General features: G+C 34.2%; 5 protein-coding genes across 9 annotated transcripts in view; 3 read left to right on the top strand and 2 right to left on the bottom strand.

Annotated features, from left to right (window-relative positions):
* Positions 1–4,192, top strand: part of Stai (stathmin) — a 28,171-nt gene extending 23,979 nt beyond the window's left edge. For 3 of the 4 annotated variants that reach the window (XM_064219868.1, XM_064219865.1, XM_064219861.1), the window contains 3 exons: positions 355–495; positions 1,536–1,676; positions 1,847–4,192. In XM_064219868.1, the coding sequence (XP_064075938.1) occupies positions 355–495; positions 1,536–1,676; positions 1,847–1,918 (354 nt within the window). In that variant the 3' untranslated portion in view covers positions 1,919–4,192. The remainder of the gene's footprint in view (positions 1–354; positions 496–1,535; positions 1,677–1,846) is intronic. The other variant, XM_064219871.1, reaches the window with a different exon arrangement.
* LOC113396705 (rRNA-processing protein UTP23 homolog) overlaps positions 1–16,357 on the bottom strand; it is an 86,258-nt gene extending 69,901 nt beyond the window's left edge. Inside the window, exons 1-2 of one of the 2 annotated variants that reach the window (XM_064219883.1) lie at positions 16,126–16,357; positions 15,077–15,719 (exon numbers count right to left, since the gene is read on the bottom strand). In XM_064219883.1, the coding sequence (XP_064075953.1) occupies positions 15,090–15,719; positions 16,126–16,245 (750 nt within the window). In that variant the 5' untranslated portion in view covers positions 16,246–16,357 and the 3' untranslated portion in view covers positions 15,077–15,089. Of the gene's footprint in view, positions 1–15,070; positions 15,720–16,125 lie in introns of those variants that run through there. The other variant, XM_026634753.2, reaches the window with a different exon arrangement.
* On the top strand, positions 7,241–13,010 carry LOC113396653 (pre-mRNA-splicing factor CWC22 homolog). The gene is made up of 5 exons (XM_064219832.1): positions 7,241–8,420; positions 8,922–9,576; positions 9,752–9,890; positions 10,709–10,823; positions 11,288–13,010. The coding sequence occupies exons 1-5, from the start codon at positions 7,385–7,387 to the stop codon at positions 12,880–12,882; spliced, it is 3,540 nt and encodes a 1,179-aa protein (XP_064075902.1). The 5' UTR covers positions 7,241–7,384; the 3' UTR covers positions 12,883–13,010.
* On the top strand, positions 13,195–15,083 carry LOC113396706 (uncharacterized). Its single transcript, XM_026634754.2, has 3 exons — positions 13,195–13,562; positions 14,253–14,494; positions 14,846–15,083. Exons 1-3 carry the CDS (start codon positions 13,310–13,312, stop codon positions 14,999–15,001), a joined length of 651 nt encoding a protein of 216 aa, XP_026490539.2. The 5' UTR covers positions 13,195–13,309; the 3' UTR covers positions 15,002–15,083.
* On the bottom strand, positions 15,800–16,367 carry LOC113396709 (uncharacterized protein). The gene is made up of 2 exons (XM_026634762.2): positions 16,262–16,367; positions 15,800–16,100 (listed from the first exon to the last, which is right to left on the bottom strand). Exon 2 carries the CDS (start codon positions 16,011–16,013, stop codon positions 15,801–15,803), a length of 213 nt encoding a protein of 70 aa, XP_026490547.1. The 5' UTR covers positions 16,014–16,100; positions 16,262–16,367; the 3' UTR covers position 15,800.
* Between the last annotated feature and the right edge of the window lie 72 nt (positions 16,368–16,439).

Here is a 16,439-nt window from a genome sequence, read left to right as displayed (position 1 = left end):
GAAATGTCTTTGGATCGTTCCTTTCAATCTCCATCGCACTTGACATTGGCGAAATAATCTATGCCCTATATGAAAACGATTAAAAGGAATGTATCTGGATTGATCATAAGTATATTAATAATTTCCGGCAATATTGAAAACAAAATGTATTCAAGATATATATCCTGTAGTTACGTTGGCTCAGCTCTCTGTCTAAGACAGCGTATTGTGCAGGGTATTGTGCCAGTCTTTGGCTGTATAATTATTGATTACTACTCTACTCAGTTATGTGGTAAATAGTTTCAGTTTTTCGAATACATATTTGTGTCAAGGTTTGTCAGCGTCTTCTTCCACTAAACGCTTGAATGTACGCAGGAGGAGCAAGTCCGCAAGGTCCGCGCGGGCAACCACGAACGCTTCCAACAGCTGGAGAGCGCCATCCAGGACAAGCTGCAGCAGGCCGCCGACCGCCGTCTGCAGATCGAGGCGGAGCAGCGGGAGAAGTTGCGCAACTACGTGAGTATAGCCCCGTGTAGAATATATTTTGGTGGTCGGCGTGTAAGACTTAATGCTTCGATAGGAGTAAGTATAAGTTAAACATTTATCATCGGTAGAGACAAGAGGGCCGTTCTTGGCGATAGATTCCGTCAAAAACCAAAAATTTAAGATCAACTTTTCCAAAAAATCCTGCATTTTACATCGTTTTTCCTATGAAATAAGAGTCCAGGTGTGGCTTTTTCGGAAACTACTAGCCATGTCGAAATACATATGCTCAAAAGACTCGGTGCGGACTCGAGCAACAACGATAGTCTTATTTTCATACAGGTGAATGACAATGAGAAAAATTCAACACATTGTGTGTCTGGCTAGGAAAATGTATTTTTCAAAAATCTAAATTTGCGCTTGATCCATTTTTGCCACCCCTGCAGACTTTGTAGAAATTTCATAAATATATGTATACTATGTTTCAATATGTGAGCATACAAATTTTCCCCTGTAGCTAAAATAGCCTAAGGTTTTAAACTAGCTCGTGCACTAAACGGCTGAAAAAAACATAACAGCTCTTTGTAGTCTCAACTTGACCTCTCTCACGACCCTCTTCCTAAGTATACACCTCATGTCTATGCATGAAGGGCACGAACAATAACTCCGCCGGCTTAATGTAGTAGAACGGCATGGAAAGGTGCAGCAGGTAATTTAGATTTTTCGTTGTTTAATTTTTAGTTTTTTATTCTCAGTTATCACACATACATACTATGAACTTTTTTTTTTAATTATTTACCATCAAATAAACTCATAGGTGTAACTCTGCATAAACTTAAGTAGTCTGAATCGAATTGGATATAAGTTATTTTACAAACTTTTGATTATCATACGTATGTACAAATATTAGTAAAACGCTTTTGAGATGCCTTCTCCAATACATAGCAACAATACCCATTATAGTTATGTCTGTGAGTTGCATCAATTATTATTTAATCATTATATGTTACCTTTTTCTTTGATTCATCATTATTTTTATTTTTTTATCTTTTTACAAACCATCCATCATACAGAATAATAAGCTCGCGGAGGTGCGGTCGGTTATCACGACCAAAATGGAGGAAATCACCAAAGACATCGAGGTCAAACTCACCACCGCCGAACAGAACCGGGAAAAGGAAATTCAGAAGAAACTCGACTTTGTTAAAAAAGAGGTTCGTCACAATTGTCACGTCGAGTGTACGTAGCTACGTCACCACGTACTACGACACAGAATAGTAATACGAGGCCCGTCGGTCACTAACTTTGATTCGATCGGTAAAAACAAAAAATAACAAGAAATGAATTTTAGTTGTTTACCGAGTATCGTCCGGTTGGTCCGCAGGAGCGACGCGCGGAGCTGGTGCGGCAGAACAAGAGCGCGCGCGCGGAGAGCGAGGCGCCCACCTCCGGCTAGACTCGCCGCGCCGCCACTCCGCCGACACGCCGACACGCCGACACGCCACATCGCCGACTCGCCGACACGCCACATCGCCGATACGCCACCGCGCCGGCGTCATGCGTAGACGTTGATCTCGATCGACGCGAGTAGTCTTTTATTTTGCGCGAGCGCAGTCAGGGCTTCGACATACTGTGACGTCACTCGATCGTTTCGCTATTTTCTTCCCATCTCACGACGCCTGGCGCCGTGACGTCGCCGTTCCCGGTCGCTCGCTACGGGCGATGCTAGTGAGAGTTTGTCGCTGCGAAAATGTTCATTTTTTTATATATATAATCTGCGTAATGAGGGTTCGGCCGGTTTACCATAGAACGAGTTAATATTCAGCGGAGCGATTGCATCGGTGTTGTCATGATAAAATAATTTGACTCGAGAGTAAGAGTAACTCGCCTGTCAGTGTCACGTCGCGGTGGGATGTGACACCGAATATCTCCCTCGATCATGCTTAGGATGTTCTAAAATAAGACTTTGTTAATTTTAATATTATTTTCACCTAAAATGATGGGCAATATCGCTTTATCTATCACTTATCATGGCCTACGATTAGAAAAAAATAAATATCAGGTTTGTAGTATATCTAACTGTTTGTGATTCGAATTTCGGGATTCTCTTGTGCTTGATTTATTTCTAATCTGAATTTCGAATTACAAAGAGATAAACGGGAGTCGATTCAGTGGGTTCCGATTGCCGAGCGGAAATTCAAAAGTAAAGCATTTGAGTCGGAACCCTGTTTGATATGTATTTTTCTACGACGGAGGGAAGAACGAAATGAAATGGAATTAATCTTTAATCGTTAGTTATAGACTAATATCATTATTTTTAATGTTTAACATAACGCAACAGTATTTTAGGAAAGTATAATCTAAATTTAAGTTTTTTCATATTATCATGAATCACCATCGCGCTATAGACTGTCTTTTATCATATATTTTATGTATTAATTTCTGTATGTATATTGGTAGGTGAGGTGTGTACGTCGTCGCGGGTCGCGTTTGTGGTTTAGTCGATATTGTATAAGTCGGTGGATGCTTTGCCCGGATATTGAGCAGTTTATTAGCACTAAACATTTCGGTCACACTACCGGTCCATACTATGAACGCACTAGGCACGTTAAAACACGCCAGCGACTCCTACGCTCTCTAGAGTATATTTGCAAGGTATCACGACCCGGTCGTAGGGGTTATACGAAGATATTTTTTTCCATGCGCGTATACAGATACCGAAATAGTATGGAACGTTATAGTGCTCCTTATAACACTTAAAGTGTCTCAAAAACACTCAGGGATTGGTTACGAATGATCTGAATTTATATCAAAATTTTTATCTTTATCGAATGATGAACTATTCGAACTGTAGGAAATTGAAGTTAGTAGTGCTCGTAAACTGCGACGCTTAAAGATCTAGTCCACGTAAATTTAAGTACACGATAATTCTTATGATCTCAAAACGAGCACAATAAAACCAATAGTTAATCGATAGCGGAAGTGCCTCATGTCGGCTCGGGGACGATATCACTAATGTTACGTAACGCGTTACGCGCAGGCCGCGTGCGTAGCGTTTTATATTTTTTTAACGTAGTGGGTGAGGCGCCGCGACGTCTGGGACACGAACTGCTTCTGTGATGTTCGCTCTAGTGATGTATCGAACGGTACGCGGGGCTTGTGAGACGAGTGAGGAAGGTATATAAAGTAATTTTCAATTTTTATACTATATTTTTTCCATTCATTTAATAACGTCAGTCTATTTTATCGTCGAAGATATGATGATAATTGTATATAATATTAGGAGATGATGTATCTTGCTTGGCGCGTTGAGCGCGGCGGGGCGAGCTGCTTGCCTGCTTTCACTATGTTACTAACGCTACTCGAGTAAGGGACTTAGGTGTAAGTTACTAGCTTGTTTCTCGGTGAAGACGTGAAAACCTCTGACCAATTTGCCTTTGGTATTGTGTAGCCTCTTAGACTCGAGATCGTGACGAATCGTGTATAGCGACGCCAACGTATAGCTTTCCGATAATTATTGATATGACATACATTTAGTTGTTTTGTTTCGATAACGTTAGTCACTCCACTATCTTCTACGGTGTTATTATGTATCTACGTTAATTTTATATTTTATGTAATTGTAATAACTTGCTTCAGTTTGTGAGGTATAAGAAATTTGCTGTTTGAAGTGCAGGCAAAGTTTTGTAGTTTCATTGTCGTATTGAATAAAGTCATAAATACTAATAAATTATTTGTTTGATTTACCCACAATTCCCAACCTTGTTTAAAATAAATAGTTCACACATACAAATTATTTTTATTTCGATCTTTTTCTTCACCATCATTTAATTTAATCGAACTTTTGTAATTAGCTTGCATTCCGAAGAAGAGCATATACCCCTTGTGTATGAATTGAATTTTTAATCAAATAGGTATAATAATAATATACATAATATGTTTGGACTTAACCCAGAAATTATACATAAATGATACATGGTGATCATCCCCCCTTACCGATTTCGGTCACACGGCCGACTGTTTAGCGCACACACATGGCCTTTATCCGCTCACGGTTTTTTTGTCAGTATGCGACGGACTGACCCGTTGCAAAGTATATGATGTGACTAATTTTTGAGGTCAAATCTAAAGTCTAAAGGATTTTACAACACTAATAACTTCTTAGTTGATTGCACACCTTGGGAATGAGATGATCGCCTCCATCCGTTGTTTCAAACGAAACTGTTTATTGTTATTGTATGAAAATAATAGTAAAAAGTTACATTTAAAAAAAATCCCACTGAGTTTCTTTAGCCGGTTCTTTACAGGTCCGATGTGTAATTTTTGAACCGGTGGTAGATTTTTGACTATCAATACGCAAGTGTAACACCTCTATATTGAATAATGATTTTTGACTTTGAAATGCAAATATCAAAAAAAAAAAAAAAAATTCCAAATATCACCCGCACCACGTAGGTCTCCGAAAATCCACAACAGCGCGTTTTTTAAGACATTTTCTGCCTCGCACAACCACTCTGTGGAACCAGCTTTTGCCGACGGTTTTTCCGAACCGATACGACTTGGGAACCTTCAAGAAAAGAGCGTACTCTTTCCTGAACGGCCGGCAACGCACCTGCAAGCCCCCCGGTGTTGCAGATGTCCATGGGCGGTGGTAGTCACTTTCCATCAGGTGAGCCTCCTGCTCGTTGCCACCTATGACATAAAAAAAAATAATAAAAAAATGCTAATATAGGTATAGACAACTATTTTATCAAAAACTTAAAAAAGGAATTGGTAAAAGTATTTTTGTTCTACAAGTACTAACATTAATCTCTAACGCATATATTCTAATAATTTTATAATCAATATAATATAATGATCTCCTCTTAAAGTACATTTTAGTTGTTATCTTGTAACTACTGAGATTAAACTATCAGAGAAAGCGGCCACAATTCGGTGTTTTTTAAGCAAGCCCTAAAACCGCAAAATCGTCTTTAATGTTGACGATATGCTACGTTTAAAAACCACGAAACTGACCGTGATATTGTCAGTTTCAAGATATATTTTAAGTATGTATGGTTGCTCTGATCCTGAGAAATAGAAAAAAAAGATGTGAAAGCCAAAATTCCAAATATTGGATCCATCCACTCAGTAGCCGTAGATTCATCCAAATTCGGTAAAATTTTGCTAAATGTGTGTCCATATTTCATCTCCATGAATACAAAATTTCGCAAATGTGAATTCTATAAAAAAATCGTCGCAAAATATAAACAGAACTTTTTTTGCAATAATCTTTTTCCCTGATTGCTCCTGTTCCATAGCGCTACGAATATATCATTTATAAAAGTAGTAAAATTGTTTACGTTCAACTCTGATTGGTTTTGATTAGTAGGAATTCGAATATATTTATTGAACAGAATACCAGAAGTCTATGTTAGAGATAGTATGCTGGAGAAAGCTGCAGTAATAATCAGCACATAGTGAGTGCAAATAGCAACAAAACAAGACTAAGAACTCAATAGTGATATACGTAGGTGGAAACATAAAAATAGAAAGGCAGAGGAGGTAAGGCAAACGTAGTTGTGACGCATCACCAGTAGCGCCGAAACAGGACGTACGTAACCGATAGGAGGCGAGTTTGTTCGAGGCAAAACGATAGACGACAGTAAATTATACGAGGCAAAAGTGATGGTGACGATGCGAGAATGGTCAATGTTAGTAGCGCTGATAGAGAACGAAAGTAATGGAGAAGAGGCGATTGCAGTCGTGACGCTGATAGGGCGAAAATAATCGAGGCAACAGTGACCCCGACGCTACAAGAGTAACCGATACAAGACGAACGTAACCGAAACGATGCTGTACGGGCCGCAATATTAAGCCGAGATAAAACAAAATAAACCGACAACAGATTTCAGTATTCGATTAGTTAGGATGGCTCAGACGGGACAAAGTAACCGTAGTCAGTGTGACGATGCAGAATGAGAACAGAAGAGGTAAAAACCATGCAGGCACCATAGACCATGTGACCATGAAATGTACCATTATTAAAGCTTGGCTACGTAGTGAGCAACCAGCAGAGGCTGGTTGGCGGAGAGCCGCCAAGTAGAGATTATTAAATTCCACAAGGTCATCATTAGCAATTCATAATATTTAACGAAATTATAAAATAATCTAAAACCAAAATATAACTTTATTATTAAAAAGTGTATCAATGTCATTTATCTGTTTATAAAGTAAAAACTTTTATCTATAAATTTGAATAAAATTTTTAATAAAAAAATCACAAGAGGGAATTACACCAGATATTTCTTACAAACCAAAAAATTTCTTCCCGACCAAAAAGGAGATTTTAAAATAGAAACCGGACAGGTGGTGCAATAATATATATATCTAAACAGTACTAATATTTATTTACATAAGTATTATTAAAATTGAGGCCTAACTAATACTTGTACGTATTATACAAATTAAATAAATAAAAAAGGTGCGTGTACTTCTTCGCAATAATTTTAAATTATTTTTTAGTGGCATGTAAATAATTAATGACTATAATAATAATTATTATCTACGTAATAAAAATAAAATATTTATAATTCTAATTATCATAAACGTAGTATAATAAGAGTTAGGTATTAATATCGTTTTTTATATTGTAATCCTAAGTATGGCTGACTTTGGCTGTAGAGTTGAAAATCTTTGTATAGTTCGAATGGGTAATGTTTAAAAATAAGAAGTAACAAGCCGTTATCTATGTCAAACGTCAAAGTCATCGTGAAATTTCAAAATGGCTACACCATTGAATATCTCACGTTGTCAAGACTCAATCTATTAAAAACAAGTATTATCAATTGAAAATTCAAGAGTAACATAATTATAAACTATATTGTACTATTGTAATTGAATACTATCATTGCTGTAAAGTCAAATCACTTTTGTGTATATAATGGATCAAAGTAACGATAATAAACGTAAAAAAGAAAAATACAATGAGAGTGAATACTATAGAAAAGATTCAAGATCTAAAAAGCGTCGGTCGAGATCTCGTTCTCGATCTCGAGATAGAACTGAAAAGGATTCTCGACGTAAAAGAAGACATTCTCGATCGAAATCCCCCTATGTCCCGAATAAACAAGACAAACGGCGTGATGACGCGCCAAAAGAAAGCAAATTAATGCCAGCAAAAAAAGCTAAAGAAACCGACATGCTTAACACAAGAACTGGTGGCGCGTACATTCCTCCCGCGCGTCTGCGAATGATGCAAGCTCAAATCACCGACAAATCGTCTGTCGCCTATCAAAGGCTTGCATGGGAAGCTCTCAAAAAATCTATCCACGGACACATTAACAAGATTAACGTTGGTAACATTGGCATTATTATTAAAGAACTGTTAAAAGAGAATATAGTTAGAGGGCGTGGTTTGCTCAGTAGGTCGGTGGTCCAAGCTCAAGCAGCATCACCAACATTTACTAATGTTTATGCTGCCTTGGTATCAGCAGTCAATTCACGCTTCCCTAACATAGGAGAGTTGTTGTTAAAAAGACTAGTAATACAGTTCAAGAGAGGTTTCAAGCGAAATGATAAGCCTATATGTATTTCATCTGCTACTTTTATTGCTCACCTTGTAAACCAAAGAGTTGCACATGAAATTTTAGCTTTAGAGCTATTGACATTGCTTGTAGAAACACCAACAGATGACTCTGTGGAGGTTGCAATAGCATTTTTGAAGGAGTGTGGACAGAAACTTACAGAGGTCTCTTCCAAGGGTGTTAATGCCATTTTTGAGATGTTAAGGAATATTTTACACGAGGGCCATTTGGATAAGAGAGTGCAATACATGATTGAAGTCATGTTTCAAGTTTGGAAAGATGGGTTCAAGGATCATCCGGCAGTTTTAGAGGAGTTAGAATTGGTGCCTGAAGAAGAACAGTTCACTCATCTTTTGATGTTGGATGATGCAACAGATTCACAGGATATCCTGAGTATGTATTCTTTTTGTGTTAACAATGTTCTTACTTTTATTTGATATAAACAAAAATTACAAATAAAAACTGCATCTGTGTAAGAGATTCTGAAATAAATCTCTTGGAGTGTTAGTAATATGATGATTTATATGATATATTAAATCTTATTACAGAAGAAGATTTGCTTGTATTCATTTTAAATAAATTTAAAAAAAAGCTTAAAATCCATAGGACATAGTATTTACTAAGTCATCACTAATAAAAAATTAAAGTAATGTACTGAGTTTTTATCCTCTATATTATACATTTATGTACAGTTCACTATGAAATGTAAATGTCTACTCAAAGATCTTGAAGGTTATCTTTTCTATGTATTCCAAAACTTTTCTTCAATTTCATTGAAGATATTTATCATATCTTTAAATTTGTGATTCAAAGTTAAAATGTGTAATTATCGATATCATAATAAATATCATAATGTAGAAATGTATTTCTAACCTTTAGTTATTTAAATTTCAGATGTATTCAAGTTTGATGACAAGTATGAAGAAAATGAACAAAAGTACAAAGCACTTAGTAACGAAATCCTTGGATCTGATGCCGAGTCTGATGATGAAGACGGTTCTGGTGAATCTGGTAGCGATGAGTCTGATGACGAGGAAGCAGAAAAAGGGAAAGAGGTCACTATTATTGATAACACTGAGACAAATCTTATTGCTTTAAGAAGAACTATATATTTGACTATCAATTCAAGTTTGGATTTTGAGGAATGTGCTCACAAATTGATGAAAATGCAGCTGAAACCAGGACAGGAAATTGAACTTTGTCACATGTTCCTCGACTGTTGCGCTGAACAGAGAACTTACGAAAAGTTCTATGGACTTCTAGCTCAAAGATTTTGTAACATCAATCGGATTTATATTGGTCCATTCGAAGAAATATTCAAAGATTCTTACTCTACAGCTCATAGATTGGACACAAACCGCCTCAGAAATGTGAGCAAATTTTTTGCTCATCTATTATTTACTGATTCTATAAGCTGGGAAGTCTTGGAATGTGTTAAACTCAATGAAGAAGACACAACAAGTTCCAGTAGAATTTATATTAAAATATTGTTCCAAGAGTTGGCTGAATATATGGGCTTGAAGAAACTCAATGATCGCTTAAAGGACCCGTAAGTTACATTTGATAATTTCTTAAATGTTATCTCTAAGCAACAATACATCCTATATTATTGAAATATAATATTCATTTATATGAAGAACTATATTAAATTTTATATAATTATTATATTGCTTGAAAGTTATCCTTTATTTTTAGTTTTTTTTATAATGATCTTTAATTTTCAGAACATTGCAGCAAGCATTCTCTGGTGTATTCCCTAGAGATAATCCTAAGAATACAAGATTTTCTATCAACTTTTTCACCTCAATTGGTCTTGGAGGTCTCACAGATGAGTTGAGGGAACATTTGAAACAAATGCCAAAGGTAAGGACTTCTTATTTCAAATAGGTACCTATTTTAACATAATCCTCTATATCACTGTAAAATTCTAAATACTGTTAGATTGTCATCTACCTTGTGGGATTGCAAATTGTCAATAGATTGTGAACCGTAACATCTGCTCACAATTAAACATTAGATTGATTAATCTACCAAAGTGACTTTCAGTTAAATTATGAAAACCCTAACCTTATCTAACTGAGAGATTATAAATTATGATTATATGAAAGAATACTTACGTTTTTTTGTAAGTGGAATGATCATTCACAATCTTTTAACAGTTTACACAAGATAGATTATAACCTAACATTATTTAGAATTTTTTGTTGATGTATATATATAAAAATAAGATAGCTTAAACAACCTTTTGAGTCTAGTACATGGCATATTAGGACATATTACTGAAGTCCTGGATTCAAAACCCAGGTTGGGTTAGTAAAAAATTATTAGCTACAATTTAAATTTTGCCATACCCCTGAACTATTCCCTAATGATCTTTAACCAAAAAATAAACATGCATGAAGCAAACTATATAATCAGTAAATAGTAAAGTAATATTTTGGTGAATAGCAATAAATCTAGAATACTATGAACAATAATTGATTAATTTTGACTAACTGTTAAAAGTATGTTTAAATGTTTGAAAATCTAAATAAACCAGAGGGCCTCCTCTTTTTACGAAGATTTGGAACCTGCAGCATGTAATGAGTTATAAACATATTGCTGTGATTTTAACCCGTAATCTCATTCACCTCTGTGCTATCTCATTTCCAATTTTAATCTAAATATGTTTAATTTCTCAGAATGTACCACCGCCGATAACAGAAATCAAACTGGATAGTGACTCTAGTTCCGATTCCAGCTCCAGTTCGAGTTCAGACAGCTCATCCTCATCATCTAGTGACTCAAGTTCAAGTGGTGAGATAAAATTTAAAGTTACTCAAAATATTTAATACTTTCTTTTAAATAAATTTAAGTACTAAAGATGAAACTGATATTCGGTGCCGGATGGTGGTAATGCAATATCTGACTGGATACTGGATACTTAAAAACTACCATTATTTCTTTAAAAATAATAAAATAAAATGGGTTCCTAAAATTAACAATTTTATTTAAATAAGAAACCAATTTTTTTTTATAGAATATTGATAAAAATGTATTACTATTAAATTTTCACTTTTAACTGTTTATATGAGTCATAACTACTTATCTTGTTTACTTATATGGTATCTAACTGAACAACTATCTTTTTATCCTGACCCAATTTGGTGTAAGGTTTGAAAATTATTAGTTGTATACATTTTTTTTTACAATTTTTTATAAAGGAATTGTAAAAATATTTGATATAAAATTGAAATCAACATTTAATTTAATTATTTTAGATTCTGAAGAAGAAAATAAACAAAAGGAGAAGAAACGAAAAAAGAAAAACAGCAAAAATAAATCTCCTGCACCGAAGGTTCCTAATAAAGATATGGACAAGGTTGAAAGATGGGGGCATGATGGTTTCTATGAGACGTATGGCTCTAATGCTAGAAGAAATGATTCAAGATCTGATAGAGATAAAAATAACTTTGGACAACCTAGAAGCGATGATCAAAGGCGGAAAGATTACTATGATCGAAGGAATGTCGGACGTGAAGAGCCTGAAAGCGATAGAAGACGTGAAGATCGTGGGCGTCGGGATACTGAAACGGATGGGAAAGAAATGGAAAAATCTTATCGAAAAGATGGTAGAAATCGTGAAGATACCAGAAACCACAGAAATTATGAAGAAGATACAGACAGAAGAAGGAATAAAACGTATGAAGAAGATACAAACAGAAGGAGAAATAAGAATCATGATGATGATAGAGATAGAGGGCGAAATAAAAAATATGAGGAAGAAGTAGTAAAAAGGAGGAACAAGAATAATGATGAAGATACAGACAAAAGAAGGAACAAGAATAATGATGGAGACCTAGACAAAAGAAAGAATAATACCAATGAAGAAGATTCAGACAAAAGAAAGAACAAAAATAATGATGAATACAGAGACAGAAGAAGAAATAGGAATGATGATGATGACGATATAGATAGAAGAAGGAACAAGAATACTGATGAAGATCTAGACAGAAGGAGAAATAAGAATAATGAGGAAGATCTAGACAGGAGGAGAAATAAGAATAATGATGAAGATCTAGACAGGAGGAGAAATAAGAATAATGATGAAGAACTAGACAGGAGGAGAAACAAGAATAATGATGAAGATCTAGAGAGAAGGAGAAATAAAAATAATGATGAAAATTTGGAAAATAGAAGCAATAAGAACAATGATGAAGGTATGGATAGAAGGAGGAATAAGGATGATGAAGATGTAGATAGAAGGAGGAATAAGAATGATCAAGACCTAGACAGAAGAAGTAATAAAAAGTATGAGGAAGAAATAGGTAAAAAGAACGATAGAGAATCTCGGCAACCGAGAGATGAACGTAATAATAAAGACAGAGAACATGAACATGAGAGCATTCAAAGTCGCGAGGAACAATCTCGTTATAAACAAAAAAAAGCTGAAGAAGACGGACAAAGAGATCGTAACGAGATCGGTCGGACTGAGTTCAAAGAAGACAAACGTAAAAAAATATATGATGACAAAGATAAAAGCTCCAGTAGCAATGATGAAGATTACAATAGTCGGAAGCGCGAAAAAGATATAAAAGATGTCAACGAAAAGGAATACAGAAAGGATAGTTCGAATGGTAAGAAGAGTAAAAAGCGCTATAACGAAAAGAAAAAAGGCAAAACCAATTCACGTGATAGTAGTGAATCTGCCACAGATTCTGAAAGTGACGAAAGTACAGAAAAAAATGATTTGGGTGGACGTTACTGGGATAATTTTGACATAGAAACACGACTCAATGATAAAGAAAGAGAAAAATTTGAAGGTAGAACTCCAGAAAGGGCTGAAAAGGAATATGAAAGGAGGCGTGAACGCTAGATCATGTTGTGATGCATGAGTAAGACATGATATAATAAGATTTATAAGTGTTATAAATGTCGCATTTGTAAATATTGAAAAATTAATTTTATAAGATTTTGAATGTAATAATAAATTCGGTAGAAACTGTTTGCTCTTTTTATTGTTTAAGCTTTAATTTTAATAAAAAAATAATTAAAATTAAACAAAAGATATGAGAATAAACTGTCAATATATTAGAACGACACTAAACGACATTTGATTTGTCGTATGTATAAAGCGATTTTATTTTCTTTGTAGAGTTTGCAGAGCTAATTTGGTCGCTATAACTTTTAATTAAATAAGTAAAATAGCAAGTTTCTGATTATAAAACACTATATTATACTCTTATATCAATATGTAAACTGTTAACAACGTTAAGTCGAACATTAATGAGTCTGAATTCAATATGCTACAATTAAAAGTTAGATCTGCACCAATACAACTTACATCTGAACCTTCTGAAAAAATTTTGAAAGAGCAGTTTTCTGCTCCTTCTTATTTACAATCATTAAGAGAAAATTTAGCTCCACCATTCAAGATACCGGCGAAAGAAGAGAAACCGCGCCTTTTAATTGGTAGAATAGTAACCGAAAATGATGTGATTGAAATGATAGCTGCAGAGAATACTGATCCTATCAAAGGCTTGGATAAATATTTAGGTCAGTAAAAACTTTTATTAGATTTTATTTGACTGCATTAAATGTTATACCAAATCGAGCGATTGTTAAATAATTAAAATTGGGTCGGAACTGTGGCGGATGATAATCAACTAAAATTTTTATTAATCTCGGTGAGACCTATGATAGATATATAATATCTAAGATCGATTCAAATATCGGCTTGTAGATTTAATATTAATTTCGGCCGTTAGAGAATATTAATTTTGTTTACTAAAATATTTTCCGATTCGAAAGTAAGTTTGTTCATACTTTGAACTGAAGATCCGTGAGCCGAAAAACAAACATCCTTGTTTTTACAATCGACCAATCTCAAAAATTGAATTTGATTATTAAAAAAACCTTCTACAAACCTGTCTCAGTAATATGCCCTGAGGAAGTTAAAAATTAGGGCATATGAAAATTGTTGCATTTATATTGTATAATATAATGTAAAGTGTAAGCCTCGCCTGTTTTCACCTGAAGGTAGCTTGGAAGATAAATTTGATTTAATTTATCACTTGATGTTATTTTATTCTTAGGTGTACATTACAATATATGTATTTGTATTTGAAAGTCCAAATAAAACTAGTTCTTACTTCTTACAAAGATGTATCTTTGTAATGTGTGTATGTAAAGATGGATATGCTATATCTATATGTTTTTACCGTTGTTGTGTTATTTGTTTCTCAGGTAATTTTCTTGTACAAAAGAAGATACTAATAAATGATTCATTATCAGAAAGATATTTTCTCATAAGTTTATTAAAAGAGTGCTTAAATTATTCGGCACATCGTGACTTCTCCGCATCTAAACTAGCATGCTTCATTACTATTTATTTGGCTACCCATAATTATTTTAAATGGTACTACTGGATGCCACCGACTACTGTATCGAACTATTTTAAAGAAATTATGATAAGGCATACAATAGAGGTATATTAAACTAATATCTTACTCTAGTAGATATTTGAAATAAGGGTGTTTTCATATAATTTTTCTTTACTCAAATTAAAAAAAAATGGAAATTAATTTTGAAAATGATAAAATTTTCTTTTACTTTTAAGTTATTCCACAGTGGTAAATTTGAAAATTGGTGGCCAACTGGTGCTAATGGTTGAAAATATGGGCCAATTTTTTTTTTTAAATTATTATACACTATAATTATGAATGTATTATAAAAGTAACTTTTAATAGTTCAATTTATACAAAATTTATTTAGTTTTAAACAAGCATAAAAGTTACGTAGCAATGATTTTGACTTTTTTTTTTGTGTAAATATTTTAGGACTCACCAGATGGTCAAGAGGTGTTTGAACCGGAGGAATGCTATGATATCCTCTCACATTTTCATATAATCTACCTCACCAACTTACCTCTTATACACATCCTTACATTTAGAGTTCACCGACTAAAGCTTTTATGGCCATTCAAGCCTAAATGACTGTATGTAATATTAAAAGGAATTTATGTAGAAAGAAGTATGTTTAATTTATATTAATAAAAGATAAGATTTTACTCTCAAAGTTGTTTTATTTAGCAATACTTTGTAATAGATCCTTTTTGGGTTTAGATTTCTTTCTTTTCTTTACTTTGCCATCAATTACATTACCACTACTTGTATTATTTTTCATACCTGACTTTTTCTTTTTCTTTTTACATGATAATGGGTTAGGGTTTTTGAGTTTTTTCTTTCTTATAGTATTTTTTTCTTCCACCTTTTCAACTCCTAGAGCTTCTTTCATATTCTTTAGCATTTCATTTTGAGTTTCACTTATGAACATAAATTGGTTGTTTTCCAACGTGGAACCAGCTTTACCATAGCTTGCTTTCGATGGTTTTTCAAGTGTAGGAGATTTATTATGTAAATAGAGTAATGGTATCCCGGACTTTAATCTCATTTTCTCTTGTAAGTCTCTGTCTTGCGTGGCCAGAATGTAATGTTTAAGATTCTTTTTTCCTATCATAGTCAATATGCATTTTGAGCCAGAGACAGCTTCTTCATGGTCACATTCATGAATACCAAACTGTTTTAAAATAGTTAGAGCTCCTTGTGTCTTTTTGGAAATCTTTTCAGTCTCTTTAATAATACACCTTGTTGTTAATAATTTCACACTTCCATTAAGATATTTTGAGAGTTGGTCTCTTATATTTATGTGTTCCTGAAATTAGAATAATTATTGAATAAGAATATTGAGAATAAAGCCTACTAGATGTTTACTATTTAAAAACTACTTGAATACCTAGTTTTGATTACTGCTAGCCGGTTCTGGGAAGTTCTCCTGCCACCGCATACTCTGTTCTTTGAGAGTGAGATGTGAGTCTGCACTGTCAGCCTCAGGGTCAGGTAGTTCTTCCAGAGGAACCTGAATGTCCTCGTCAGGCAATTGTTCTGCTTTCCATTCCTCATCTACTATATCTATGAGGCGACCATTCCGACGGTACTTGCTATCCATTATTAGGATGTATAAATTATTTAAAACTACGACGTACTAAACAAAGTGCTATGGGACCAGTTGCAAGCAGTAATCCAAACTAAGTTTCTGAAATATAAACAAAAAAACTCACTTTAAAAGCAGAAAAACAAAAGGTACCGTCGATCAATACTTGATAAGGTTGATGAAAACCATAGTTGTTATAATAAAATTTAAGATATTTTTGAACTTTCTTGTATCTTGTTATCTTCATTTTCAAGGGTACTTACAATCAATCAAATCAATCAATTTTCTAATTAAAAGGCGTATACCTCAAAATAATTAATTACTAACTCAACATTTAACACGTTTTATTAAGTGTGTGACCAATGACCATTGTGAAGTGACAGTAACACCTGACAAGTGACACTAGAGGTGCCTATATTTGTTTACTATTGTGAAGTCGAA

This window comes from Vanessa tameamea, chromosome 4, assembly GCF_037043105.1.
Source record: "Vanessa tameamea isolate UH-Manoa-2023 chromosome 4, ilVanTame1 primary haplotype, whole genome shotgun sequence".
NCBI lineage: Eukaryota > Metazoa > Arthropoda > Insecta > Lepidoptera > Nymphalidae > Vanessa > Vanessa tameamea.
The sequence above is the reverse complement of the archived record's forward strand: the minus strand, read 5'-3'. Positions and strand labels throughout refer to the sequence as shown.

Excerpts from the sequence above, each read along its gene's own strand:
- LOC113396706 (XM_026634754.2), top strand. The coding sequence starts at position 13,310 with ATGCTACAATTAAAAGTTAGATCTGCACCAATACAACTTACATCTGAA. Across the intron at positions 13,563-14,252 it reads AGGCTTGGATAAATATTTAG|GTAATTTTCTTGTACAAAAG; the intron begins GTCAGTAAAAAC and ends TTTGTTTCTCAG. Across the intron at positions 14,495-14,845 it reads TGATAAGGCATACAATAGAG|GACTCACCAGATGGTCAAGA; the intron begins GTATATTAAACT and ends TAAATATTTTAG.
- LOC113396709 (XM_026634762.2), bottom strand. The coding sequence starts at position 16,013 with ATGGATAGCAAGTACCGTCGGAATGGTCGCCTCATAGATATAGTAGAT.
- LOC113396653 (XM_064219832.1), top strand. The coding sequence starts at position 7,385 with ATGGATCAAAGTAACGATAATAAACGTAAAAAAGAAAAATACAATGAG. Across the intron at positions 8,421-8,921 it reads AGATTCACAGGATATCCTGA|ATGTATTCAAGTTTGATGAC; the intron begins GTATGTATTCTT and ends TTTAAATTTCAG. Across the intron at positions 9,891-10,708 it reads ATTTGAAACAAATGCCAAAG|AATGTACCACCGCCGATAAC; the intron begins GTAAGGACTTCT and ends TTAATTTCTCAG.